The sequence below is a fragment of the Ambystoma mexicanum genome, chromosome 5q, assembly GCF_040938575.1.
Source record: "Ambystoma mexicanum isolate Mex_15411 chromosome 5q, UKY_AmexF1_1, whole genome shotgun sequence".
Taxonomy (NCBI): Eukaryota; Metazoa; Chordata; class Amphibia; order Caudata; family Ambystomatidae; genus Ambystoma; species Ambystoma mexicanum.
Genome location: NC_090933.1, coordinates 1,336,342,067 through 1,336,354,884, shown reverse-complemented (window position 1 = coordinate 1,336,354,884; position 12,818 = coordinate 1,336,342,067). Strand labels below are relative to the sequence as shown.

Below are 12,818 nucleotides of genomic sequence, written 5' to 3'. Positions count from 1 at the left end.
AGTCCGGTTCCTCTGAAGTCTCCTACTACCTTCCTGGCCGGGAACCTTTTTAGGCCGTTTTGCCACGGCCACCCACTGTTTACTGCCAGAATCTCCTGATTGGCTGTTCGTCGCTGCTGGCGTCCAGAAGATGGTTGAAGACTCAACTGCCCGCTGAATTGTCAGTTTAGAACACCCAAAAGGTGCCACCAGGCGTTAGCCAGAGCTGGGACCATTTTCTGCTGAGCTGTTCTTCTTGGACCACCGAGTCAGCTGGAGCTTTGCTACAGGTTCCCTGGCCTTTCCCTGGGCCATCCTTACTGAAACCTTTGATGAAGTGTTACATAGTAAACCATTGACTCGAGACCTCAGATCTAACAACTTGAACCTGTTGAAGGTTCCTAGATGTATATTTTCACAGGTAGGAAAGGGGGGCTTCTTTGTAGCAGCACCGAAGGCCTGGAATTTGATATCTCCCATTCATTCCAAAGGAACTGCAAACCTACATGGAACTCTGCAAAAATTGACCGTGGTGTACCTACCTACCCCTGAATATTTGTCTTGGATCCTCCACTTCACTTAAGGGTTCCTGGAGCTCTAGATCAAGTATGGTACTTGGCTGTGATTTTTAAAAAGTCTTCATGTGCATCTCTTCCATGGGACTGTAAGTGTAACATTGTGACAATTTCTACCATGTGCATTTCCCTTGAAACGTAGGAGTCTGTTAACTGTTGCTAAAATGTTTGACCAATTCTTGGAAACCTTTGGCTAGAGTTTATAATGATGGTATTCTCCCTCCATCTAGAATATATTATCATGTGTGCCTGTGCATTAATCCTTGTGTAATGCTGTAGGAAGTTTACATAGATATGAAGTGTTGTTTCAGGCCTTAGGGATTTAGTTGGTAGAATTCCATTTTCCTTTTTATCCTATATCCTACCCATATGTGTGTATTCCGTGCATGCTGCCCACTAGGTCTAGGGCCTTCCACATATACCAGGCTTCGGATGTGTCTATAGGACTCTCTACTGGGTGGTGAAGGCCCATACTCCCTGTTTATTTATGTTGGGTACGTACCTCTGCTAAAGTGCTCATATATAGATGTTGGGGTTAGTAGAGTCCTTGTATCGGCGTTACGGTTTTCTATAATATGCTGGTATGTGGTCCTGGGATCCGGTTACTGTAGCTGGTTCCCCGGGTCCAGGACGAGTGGGGTTTTGCATCCTCCTAACGTTGATCTCTAGTGCCTGGAGTGGGCTCCTCTTTAGCCAGCGTTTCCAAGCCTGCTAGTTCTCGTACACTGGGCTGGACCTCTTCTTGGGGTCCCATCTGCGGCAACTGTGGGGTAAAAGCCCCTCCCCTTTTTAAAGGAAGACCCTGGAGTTTTTAGGACAAAGACTAACTTTAGAATGTACTAGTAATTTATAGATTATAGTAAAATAAATCACCACACTTCAGTCAGTGCTTAGGGGATCTGGGTGTTATTTACATTTTGTGCAATTCTGTGTGTACTGGGCCCGCTTTCTTCCGTCTTTTTAGGACTTCTATAGGCCTCGTATTTATTGGTTTGGTTGAGCTCCTGATTTGTGTCCCCTCTGGTTAAATAGAATTAATGCTCTACCGCGTCACTATTTTTTTTTTTTAGCTATAGTCCTTTTTTTGGGGTGTATTATAAAGTGCTTATTTTACTGCGTCTTTAACTGTAGTGAACTAGTAAAAGTATGTACATTTTTACAGTAGGTATGTGTGGTTTATTTCAATGAGCAGGTGTTTGGGACTAATTGTACTTTGATGCCAGCCCAGCTCCTCTGTGGAAAAACGACCCGAGCATACATGCATGGCATTAAATGAGGTGTCGTCAGAGGGACCACATGCAGTGTGAGAGGGGTGACTGGATATAAGATTGCATAGAGGAGGGGAGAGACTACAGCGAGAACGAGAAGATTGATTGGTGATATCCAAGAGAATACATTGGGGAGAGGGGGATTTCATAGGGTATGACAGCAGTTACCTGGGCTACAGGATTACATGGGAAAGATTAGAGATGTTTCGTGCCAGGCAAACCTTGGGATATATGAGTGATAGGAGGCATACCAGGTGCTGTTGAGGATATAAAATATTACATGAGGGAGAGGAGTGATTATACAAGATGTGAAATGTATTGCCGTAGGACCCCTGCACACCATATTGTGGCAAACACTGCTGGTTAGGGCAGCTGTCTGTGGGGTTCAATGGGCTGAAAAAAGAGGTGAGATAAGGCCAAAGGGAATTTGTGGAACATGACAGGGACTGAAATAAGGATCTGATGGACAGGAGATACAGGCAGCATCTGGGTACACCAACATCAACTAGTAAGCAGGCCTTATCTTTCACATGTGTCCTAATAGTCAGTTACATACATTGCCAAACACAGCTAATGGTGCATAAGTATGCTTGTATGGCACCGGTTGGCCTGGGGAGTCCAACGTAGCTCCTAGTAGCGATTCCCAAGCCAACTAGGCTCTCCCAGCCCTCAACCAGCAATTTCGAACCCTGAATATGAAGTAACGAGACCTCCTAGGGCTGCCAGAAACCAGTGGTGTTTGAGTTCTCTCCACATGGAGCCCAAAGCAATGAAGTGTTCGTCCTCCATCCCCAGTGGTGCTGGAAAGGCTGCACATTGGCCATGGCCCTGAAAGGAAGGGAGGGTTGGTCCGGTCCTCGGTCACTAACTTGGGGAGAGTGGCGTGTCCCTCCTTCCCTTGTGAAGCTTTGTGACTATACATTGTACACATTTGTTACAGCAGAACCAATAGTGGTTTGTTTTCAAATGTAGCCAAACGCCTGGATGAGGTCATACCTATACAACATTTAATATAATACCTCAGCATAATATCACAGAGAATTAAGTATTCTGACCAAAACTAAATTGAAAAAAAGATGTTTGAAGGCGATATAACTGGTAACATGTGCATTATGTTCCAGCAATGGCATCCTAAGTTTCTGGTACAGTTTACAAACTGCTTGACCTTTTAGATTAACATCACATCAGAAACCTTTGGAAGCATTCTAGGATCATTATGCTACGCTTTGAAGCAAACGTCTGTGCATGGAATGCTATACAACTAAATCAATGTATTGGCTTACAATCATACACACACTTTCTGTAGATTTATAGATAGCTGGGCCCACATTCCACTTTTGGCTTTTGGCTCATGTAACAGCTACATTTTCCTTAAACTGGGTCGGTCACCGGCCCCAAGATATCTTGAAGCTCAGAATGGATGTGGGGTACCAGAGGCATGGAAACTGCTCTCCTGAAAACCTGTGAAGATCTGCTCTCTAATCTTGATTCCAGCCTTCCTTCTGTCCTCATCCTCCTAGTCCTTTCCTCAGCTTTTGACACAGTCAATCATGCCACCCTGATCAATGCACTCGATGTGAACCCGGGCATCACAGGGCAGGCCCTAGAATGGTTGACCTCCATCTGGGACAGACCCTCCCAGGTCCAACTTGGGTCCTTTCTCTGTACAACCTCGCTCTTCGCATGTGGTGTTCCCATGGGCTCTAACCTCTCTCGCTGTCTCTTCAATGCCTACTTGGACCCTCTGGCCCCCTTTCAGTGTTATGCGGATCACACTCAGCTCTTTTAGGCTTCCCTCAGACTCCCCCCACCCCCATCCTTGCTCATGCATGACCGTCTATCCATGATTCAGGATTGGTGCGCCTCCAACGATCTCTGCCTTAATGCCAGCAAGACAGAGATCCTTCTCATTTGGACCCCTGCTCCCACTTTTCCTCTCTCACTCTGGCCACCCTCCTTGGGCCCTCTTTCACGTGAGGCAAAAAACCTTTGAGTCATCTTCGATTCCACTGTCTCCTTCTCTCCTCACATCAAGGACCTTGCCAAGGTGGCCTACTACCAGTTGCACCTCCTCAGATTTATTCTTCCTGTTCTTACCTTCCCTCAGAAATTCACTTTCTTCAGGGCCATGGTTCTCTCTAGGCTGGACTACTGCCACAACCTCTTTCTCAATCTGCCTTCCTCTATTCTGTGCCCTCTGCAACTAATCAAGAATATGACTGCAAAACGTTTCCTTAGCCCCAAGCCCAGGGATCGCATCTCTCAAGCTCTGAAATCTCTCCAGTGGCTGACAGGATCAAGTTCAAGATCCTCTGCATCATTCACAAGGCTTTCTGGGGCCGGGGCCCACACTACATCTAACTCTCTTTTCCAAAATACCTTCCGCCTCGAGCCCTTCGCTAGCTACCTCCAGGTCCGTGAGGGTGAGACACTTCTCCCGGCAGAGAGTGGGTGGTAGCTCTCGTTCCTCTGCTGGTGCCTCCCTCTGGCATGGTCTCCCTGCCACTCTCAAACTTGAGCTGGACCACCTGAAGTTCCAGAAGCTGCTCAAGACCTTCCCTTTCTCCTCTGCTTTCTCCCTCACACTCCCCTGCTGACCTACCTGTCTGCTGTGCCGACTGGTTGTTTGGCTACCCCCAGAGTCTCAATGGGTACCAGGCTTCTCCATGATAAGGTTTCCCTGCACTGCCTTCGGGACTAACGTGCACTTAGAAGTTGTAACTGTAACCTCTACAGCACCCAGCCTCCTTGCACTTACCCAGAGCCATGCTGCCCTGGCTCAACTCACTCAGAGCAATGATTGAAGGTGGTAGTTTTTTTTTTTTTAATACCGGTCTAGATAGCCCACGTGACTCAATTCCTAGCACATCTGTCCTATAGGCCACTTCTCTTGAGTACTGCAGAGACAAACCAACTCAGATCTTTAAAAGCTTTTCTGTTTGTACTCTTAAAAGAAGTGCCAAACCTTAAAGGGATTTATCTGTCTTTATTACTTCATTAAATGTTTCAGCCCTTATCAGTCAGCCCTTCAGGATAACACGCGTTTCGGCTTCTAAGGCTTTTTCAAATCCGGACTAGGTTTCAAAAAGTACTCCTTCGTCTCCCGAACGAACAAACGAAGCAATCAACATGTAGTTAAACTATCCCAATAACACAAAGGCGAACTAAAGGGGATTAATATAAAGGAAGTACTTTTTGAAACCTAGCCCGGATTTGAAAAAGGATTAGAAGCCGAAACACGTGTTATCCTGAAGGGCTGACCCATGAGGGCTGAAACATTGAAGTAATAAAGACAGATACATCCTTTAAGGCATGGCGCTTATTTTAAGAGTATAAACAGAACTCACTCAGGAAATGCTGCCTGGTTCCACTTCTCCTTTCCCTCCCCCTGGCACTTCCCCCTCACCCTTCCCTCTGCATTTAATTGCCATCACTCCGAGAAACACTTCTGTGCATGCGCGTTATGAATGACATATAATATCAATATGAGGTAAGAAGCAACAGGATCCGCCTCACTTACATCTCTGAGGCTCAGCCCCTGGGCAAGGATTGCCTCCACATTGTTGACCTTGCAGCCTTCATGGAAATCTGCCGTCAGCACCCTCTGTAGGAACAGAAGAGGAGAACATTGAGGGGAACTGGCTGAGATGAAAAAAGGCACCGATTTGGAACCACAACATCTCAATTTCAAACCTGTGGCAATATGCATGTTGGTTCTTCCCTTTACTTGTGGGCAGGTTTTGATAAATCCCACAGTGGCAATGACTTCACACAGTAAAAGCTGTGCAGGTGGCAGGATCTGTCCATGTTGCCCCTTCACCCATCCTCCTCCATTCCACCCCCAAAACTGCTTAACCAAGCTCGACATTCTTCATAGATACAATATTTTCCCAATGATTTGTTTGATAGGATCTTAGGTAAAGCAAAACTTGAACCCATTCACATACTTACACTCCTGCATTAGTTCTTTACCTGTAACTATAGTTCTCCAGTATGAACATCACAATACACTCACATGCTTGGCATAAATCCTGTAGTCAGGCAAGGGTAAACACAGTAAAATAGAAAGCACATTTTATACAGCGACATGGGCAAAGGTTTTGCAACTTATCCACCTCAAACTGCAGCCAATGAGAGTGGTAGGTGGCAAAGACTCCTGGTAGATTTTGGAAAGAACATGTTTGATGCCATTATAAATACTACTAAGTGATCCACTCAAGGGGAGGATGGATAGGACGCAGGGGAGCCTCTGGATGTCCATACTGGAGAACCATATGCTCACAGGTAAGGAGCCAATTGTTTCTCCAGAATGGAATCACTAATAGACTCAAAGACTTAGAATACAGAATTACATTTAGGCTCAAAGACTCACAGTAATAGCTAATATAATCCATCTGGACAAGCTTTGTTTAGTTACAGCCTGCCCCACTCAATGACCTGTGTATCCTATAAACAGTTGGTCATCTAAACGAAAATTTGATAATAATAATAATTATTATTATTATTATTATTCTTGAAATGTAGAAACTCAGAGCCCTTTTGGGTCAAGTCTGTGTAACCTTTCCGCTTCCTTGCCAGGATGAGGTGGTGGGTGAAATGTAGGTGTGAACTGAGGAATGAACATGTTAGACTGCAGGGACAAAGGGCAAGTGGATGGGCTGCCGAAGTCAGAGCTACCGAAGTTGGAGCACCGCGGTAATGAAGGGTGACAGGCTGGGAGCCACCGAGAGTAGGAACAACAACGCTGCCTTCCCGGGCTGAATACAAACGCGGCTGACGGCAGAGCGTCACATGGAGCCGAAATATTAGGAGACACAAACGGCAGTGACCTGGCAGTTCCCGCTCCCTTCGTTCGCACATATACCTCAAATATACCTCCTTCCCCGACCAGCAAGAGAAAGGGGGCAGGGCTTATGGGGATAGTTATAGAGAAACAGAACAAAGCATCCCTTATTGCTCCAAACAACTCCAGCCCCTATATAAGGGTGAAACTAATGACGGACTGTGTGTGTCTTTCCGAATCTCTTGCAGAACCCCGGAGGAGAGCGAGAGAGAGAGCTACACCTGAGACGCTCTGGGCATACAAAGTCTAGCCGTCACTTTATCACGTCTCATCCTTATCACAGAAAGAAGGTTAATTCAGAACTCTGAGCCATTATTATATTTTTTTTTTCAAGATCCTGAATAAAAGCTGTTTTAGTTCCCTTCATCCCGTGGCTGTCTGCTTCATCATTTACAAGTTTGGTGGCAGCCGTGGGATCAGGCAGCACGCCATGGAGGGCATTATCAAACCTCTAGCCAAAGGAAAACAGCAACTCCAACAAATCATCCAGGTCCAGTCTCATCAGGCGCAGACGGACCGTCAAACCATCCAACAAGCACTCCAGCTGCAGGCTGAGAATCAAGATGCACTGAAAGAAGTCACTGAGGCTATGGCAACAAGCAGAGGATCCCCTATGGCTACTATGGCAGTGCTACAAAAGTTCCAACCCGGGGAGGATCCGTGTTATTTCTTCACCAATTTTGAAAGAGTTGCTCGCAACGCTCAATGGCCCGTTGAGAAGTGGGGACACTTCATAGCCCCCTAGCTGACTGGAACCATGCAAGGTGCTTACCAAGCAGCCAATCCAGCTGGGGACACGGCGTACGCTGAAATAAAGAGGACCATACTTGAATGTATGTGCATGGATGAAGAAGTATATCGGATCAGGCTCACAGACACAAAGCTGATACCGGGGGAAACACCCCAACAGTTGTACTATCGTATTCAAGATCTAACTGAAAAATGGCTAAAACCATCCAGTAGCAGTATCCAAGACATAGTGGACAAAGTAAAACTGGAGCAGTTCACAGAGGTTCTACCCTCTCTGATGCAGCCATGGGTACGACAACACCACCGACCCACGTTGGCGGAAGCCATTGATATCACGTCCGCTTTTCAAAAAGCGGGATCAGTCCGTGAGCCTACAAATGATCTCCCACTCCCAAGGAGCTCCACCTTAAAAACCCAGGGATAGAGTGGAAATATCTTCTGGCAGCCTTGGTAGCTTTCGGATTTGAGAAAAACATGATAGATTGGATAAGGCTGTTATATTCTTTACCTACAGCCAGCGTGAACACTAATGGTCTGGTCTCGAACAAATTTGAACTTGAAAGGAGTACAAGACAAGGCTGCCCCATCCCCCATTTTATTTGTCATCGCAATGGAATTATTGGCTGTGAAGATACGAGAAGACAGGGCAATCGAAGCTATTTCTTATGGAGAAGCATGTCAAAAAGTCTGGCTTTATGCAGATTATATGTTGCTGGTTGTCCAGAATGTGGAGTCCTCCATTCCGGCGCTAATTAACCAAATAGACATTTTTCACAAAGTTTCTGGTTATAAAATCAATTGGTCGAAATCAGAGGCACTGCCAGCATCGAATTCATGCTTGACCTGGACATTGAAGAATTTTGCCTTTAATTGGTGTTCGGACAAGATGCACTACCTTGGAATTTGGCTGACTAAAGATGTAGCTAAAATGATGGAAATGAACATTACACACGTTATCCAAAATATGGAGTCAGACTTTAAAAGATGGAGTGAGTTAAGATTAAGTCTATGGGGAAGAGTGCATGCAATCAAAATGATGACAACTCAGAGTTAACTATGTCTTAAGCATGATTCCCTTGCAGCTTAAAAAATGTTATTTGAAGAAAATGGAAAGCTCGATTCAGTCCTTCCTGTGGGAGGGAAAACAACCGCGTGTAAAACTATGGAAACTACAACTTTCACAAGCATGTGGTGGTCTGGGAGTCCCGGATTTTGAAAATTATCATTTGGCGTTTGGGGCTCGCCACTTGGTGCCTTTCACAGAAGATTCTTCTGATGTCTTCGCCTCTTTCCCCCAGGGCAATTCTATCAATGGTGGATGGAACGGGATATAAATCATCTCCACTAACAGCTTGTGTGAGATCATGCTGGAAGAATCTCTGAACAAGAGCGGAAAGCATGTTTCAGAGGATGGATTTACTTCGCTCTGGTTGAATCCAGCCATTACGTTAAATGGAAAACCTCTTTTCTGGTAAAACTGGCTATTGGGTGGTGTGCAGTGGCTAGAAGATCTTGTTGAGGAAGGAAAATTGATCAGCTTTAAAAGACTGAAGCAAGTTAAAGATCTCAGGGATTGCACAATAAGAGAGTATAGGAAACTGAAAAAAGCTCTGCTGAACAAGACTCCGGATGGGTGCAAGAGGTGGCATGTTTGGCTGAAAGATTATAAATCAGAAGGTGGCATGGCTGTAAAAGTGTACAAGAATCTTGAGTAGTATAAAGAACCAAACTATGACTTACTATCAAAATGGTCAGACATAATAGACTCAGAGATGTCGGAGGGCAGATGGAGAAATCTGTGCAAAAATGTGGCTCCAACATCCTTGAATCTAGGAGAAAGGTGTAGACAGTTCAAAATTCTAAACAGAGTTTTTTGGACACCACAAAGATTGCATGCAAGAGTTTGGCAGATTCGAGTGTCTGTTGGAGGTGCAAACATGCTATTGGTTCTTTTGCGCATATGATTTGGGATTGTTATGAACTAAGGTCATTCTGGAGTGGGGTCACTATGAGGATGAACGAAGTTCTCCTGATACATCTGGACTTTGATTATATGACTGTAATTTTGGGTGAAGATGGCATGATGGAGGGTCTCTCTTTTCCACAGAGATGTTGGTTTTTCAGGGCGTCAAATTCTGCCAAAAAAATCATATTGAGAAAATGGAAAGGTGATGACAGACCGACAATTTCAGAATGGATGGATGGATGATCTGAAACAAGTATCCAGAATGGAGAGATTGATTTTATACAGGGATAAGAAAATGAACTTGTTTGATCAAATCTGGGGCAGATTTTTAAATTTATAAGACTGTTGTTTTCCTGATTTGTATCGAATCCGTAATTTTCCCATAGGGAATGTGTATTCATTAATGTGATGATCCTGGCTTTTATGTTTTATGCTCATTTATTGGCTGTATATTTTGTGTTGTATTATATTTAAAATCAATAAACATGTAAATACATTTTTTTTTTTTAAACCCAGGGAGCAGGGGAACAAAGGACACTACGAATGGAATCCAAGCCGACACCATGGCCAACAATAAGTTGTCAGCCTCAATGTTTTGATTGTGGAGACTGGGGGCATATAGCGAGGTTTTGCCCCAAGAAACCTAAACCTGCCGAGCCAATGGAACTTGGTCTTGTTCATGGAAGAGAATACCGGAGAAGTAGAGAACTTTACTTCCTAGATGTCCGTGTGGATGGTACTCCCAGACAGGCCCTCCTCGACAGCGGAAGCAAACAAACGGCAGTCAGACCGGAAGTAGGGACGGACGGGGTTGGGTTGAAAACCCCAATACCTATAAAGTGTGTGCATGGGGACACCAAGTCATATCCGTCCAAAGAAGTTACAATAGAGGTAGAACAATTGTTAGTACCCCTGAGTTTCAGGTCAACCGTCGTGAAAATAGCACATGATGAGACAACAGGGGGATATTTGGCAAGCGAAACAACTCAAGAAAAAGTGTTAAAAAGGTTCTATTGGCCAGGTGTTTATCAAGATGTGACAAGGTATTGCGAAGAATGTGTTGTCTGCCAGAAAACCAATCCCTGAATACCTCCCAAAGCCCCCTTGCAACCTTCGCCCCTAATAAAAGAACCTTTTTTCCGAATTGGGATGGATATAGTGGGGCCCTTAGAGCCTAATAGCCATGGCCACCAATACATCTTAGTTATTGTGGACTACGCAACAAGGTACCCTGAAGCCTTCCCCATGAGAGGAACAAGTGCAACACAAGTCTGTAACCTGGTGGTACCTTTTTTTGCCCGTGTGGGACTACCCTCCTAGATAATTACTGACCAAGGGAGAAATTTTGTATCGGGAGTGATGCAGAGGGTATGTCAACAACTGAACATAAGCCAAATCCGCACCACAGTTTATCATCCACAGACAGATGGTCTGGTAGAATGATATAATAAGACCATTAAGCAGATGTTAAAAAAAAATGAGCGAACCTACGGTCACCAACTGGGACCGAGTGCTACCATGGGTACTCATGGTTTTAATAGACACCCCACAATCCTCCACCGGGTTCTCCCTGTTCGAACTGTTGTTCGGACACAAAACTCAAACAGTACTTGACATGGCCGAAAGTGAATGGGAAGACCAGGAGGAAGAAACCCAACTTACTGAATATGTTATACATTTTCGAGACAACCTAACAAAATTAAGAGAATTGGCCAGAGAAAATCTGGGCCGCTCACAGATAACTCAAGAAAAATATTACAATCGCGCCACCAGGGTAAGAACCTTCCAGAAAGGAGATAAAGTATTGGTGTTGTTGCCAACATCGTACAGCAATATGTTGGCCCAGTGGAGGGTTCCGTATACAGTGGTAGCAGTGCTGGGATCTGTAAACTACTTAATATAACAACCAGACAGAAGAGAAAGAACCATCATGTCAACCTCCTGAAAGAATGGAAGGAGCCCAGTAAAACTCCTATGGGGATGAATTCGGTATCTCAGAATATGCAAAACAGCGAGACAGAACCTGTCACCCTCCAGGCAGTACATTGGGGTCCTGAATTAACGGAAGAGAAGAAAACAGAATTAATGGAGTTCCTTACACCTTGAGTGATGTTTCCTCTTTCTACCCTGGTAGGACCTCACTAGTAGAACATCGAATAGGGACGTTACCAAACCAATACGTCAGAATAAGACCCTACCAGCTCCCAGAAACCAAAAGGGCACCAGTTCTGGCAGAAGTTGAAGAGATGTTGAAACTGGGAGTTATTGAAAAATCAACAAGTTATTGTTCCTCCCCGATAGTGCTGGTTCCCAAACCGGATGGCTCCACCCAGTTTTGTATGGACTATCGAAAACTAAATGACATTTCTATCTACCAAGCATATCCTATGCCTCGTATAGACGAACTGTTGGAAAGACTTGGAGCAGCACAATATCTCACTACTATAGACCTTTCCAAAGGTTACTGGCAGATACCTTCAAGAAAAGAAGACAAGATCAAAACCGCCTTCTCCACCCCATCGGGATTATACCAATTTACAGTCTTGCCTTTTGGACTTCATGGGGCTCCAGCCACGTTTCAGTCATTGATGAACCAGGTGCTTGCATCTCATAGCGCTTATTGTTCGGCCTACTTAGATGACATAGTTTTTAGCAACTGCTGGAAAGAGCATCTTGAACATCTGGAAAAAGTCATAAAAGAGTTGGACGCAGCAGGCTTAAAAATCAACCCGAGAAAAACAACCATTGGAGCCCAACAGACACGGTATCTGGGATATCTAGTTGGAGGTGGGAAAATTCGACCCCAACTAGACAAAGTAGAAGCCATTCTGAAGCTACCAATGCCAAGCAACCGGAAGTAGATCAGGGCCTGTTTGGGGTTTGTGGGATACCATAGGAGATTTATTCCTTTGTTTTCTTCGGTTGCTGCGCCCTTGACGGAAGCTTTGAAAAGTACCTACAATAAATCCATCCACTCGGACAAGGAGGCCCTTCAGTCATTTAACCACTTAAAAAAATCTATTTCAGTCCTACTGGTTCTGTATTGTCCCGATTTCAAGAAAGAATTCTTCCTACCGACAGACGCCACTGGTGCTGGGTTAGGCGCTGTACTCTCACAGGGAGTTGAGGAGGACCTATACCCAGTAGCCTTTATTAGTCGAAAACTACTGCCCCATGAGGAATCCTACTCTACCTTGGAAAAAGAGTGTCTAGCAATTAAATGGGCCGTGGAAACTCTGAGGTATTATCTCTTGGGTTGGTCATTCACTGTCTTTACAGACCATGCGCCGCTACAGTGGTTGACGATACAAAAATATTCTAACCAGCGTGTTCTAAGGTGGTTCCTCACTCTACAAGCTTTTTGCTTCAAGACGGTGCATAAACCAGCATCGTTCCAGGTGGTCCCAGATTATCTTTCCAGGAGCGTTGATCGACCC

At 44.9% G+C, this 12,818-nt stretch overlaps 1 protein-coding gene across 2 annotated transcripts in view; it reads right to left on the bottom strand.

The window, feature by feature from the left end:
• Positions 1-12,818, bottom strand: part of ADCK5 (aarF domain containing kinase 5) — a 925,852-nt gene that overhangs the window by 374,418 nt on the left and 538,616 nt on the right. For both annotated transcript variants that reach the window (XM_069621949.1, XM_069621948.1), the window contains exon 10: positions 5,343-5,426. In XM_069621949.1, coding sequence (XP_069478050.1) covers positions 5,343-5,426 — 84 coding nt within the window. The remainder of the gene's footprint in view (positions 1-5,342; positions 5,427-12,818) is intronic.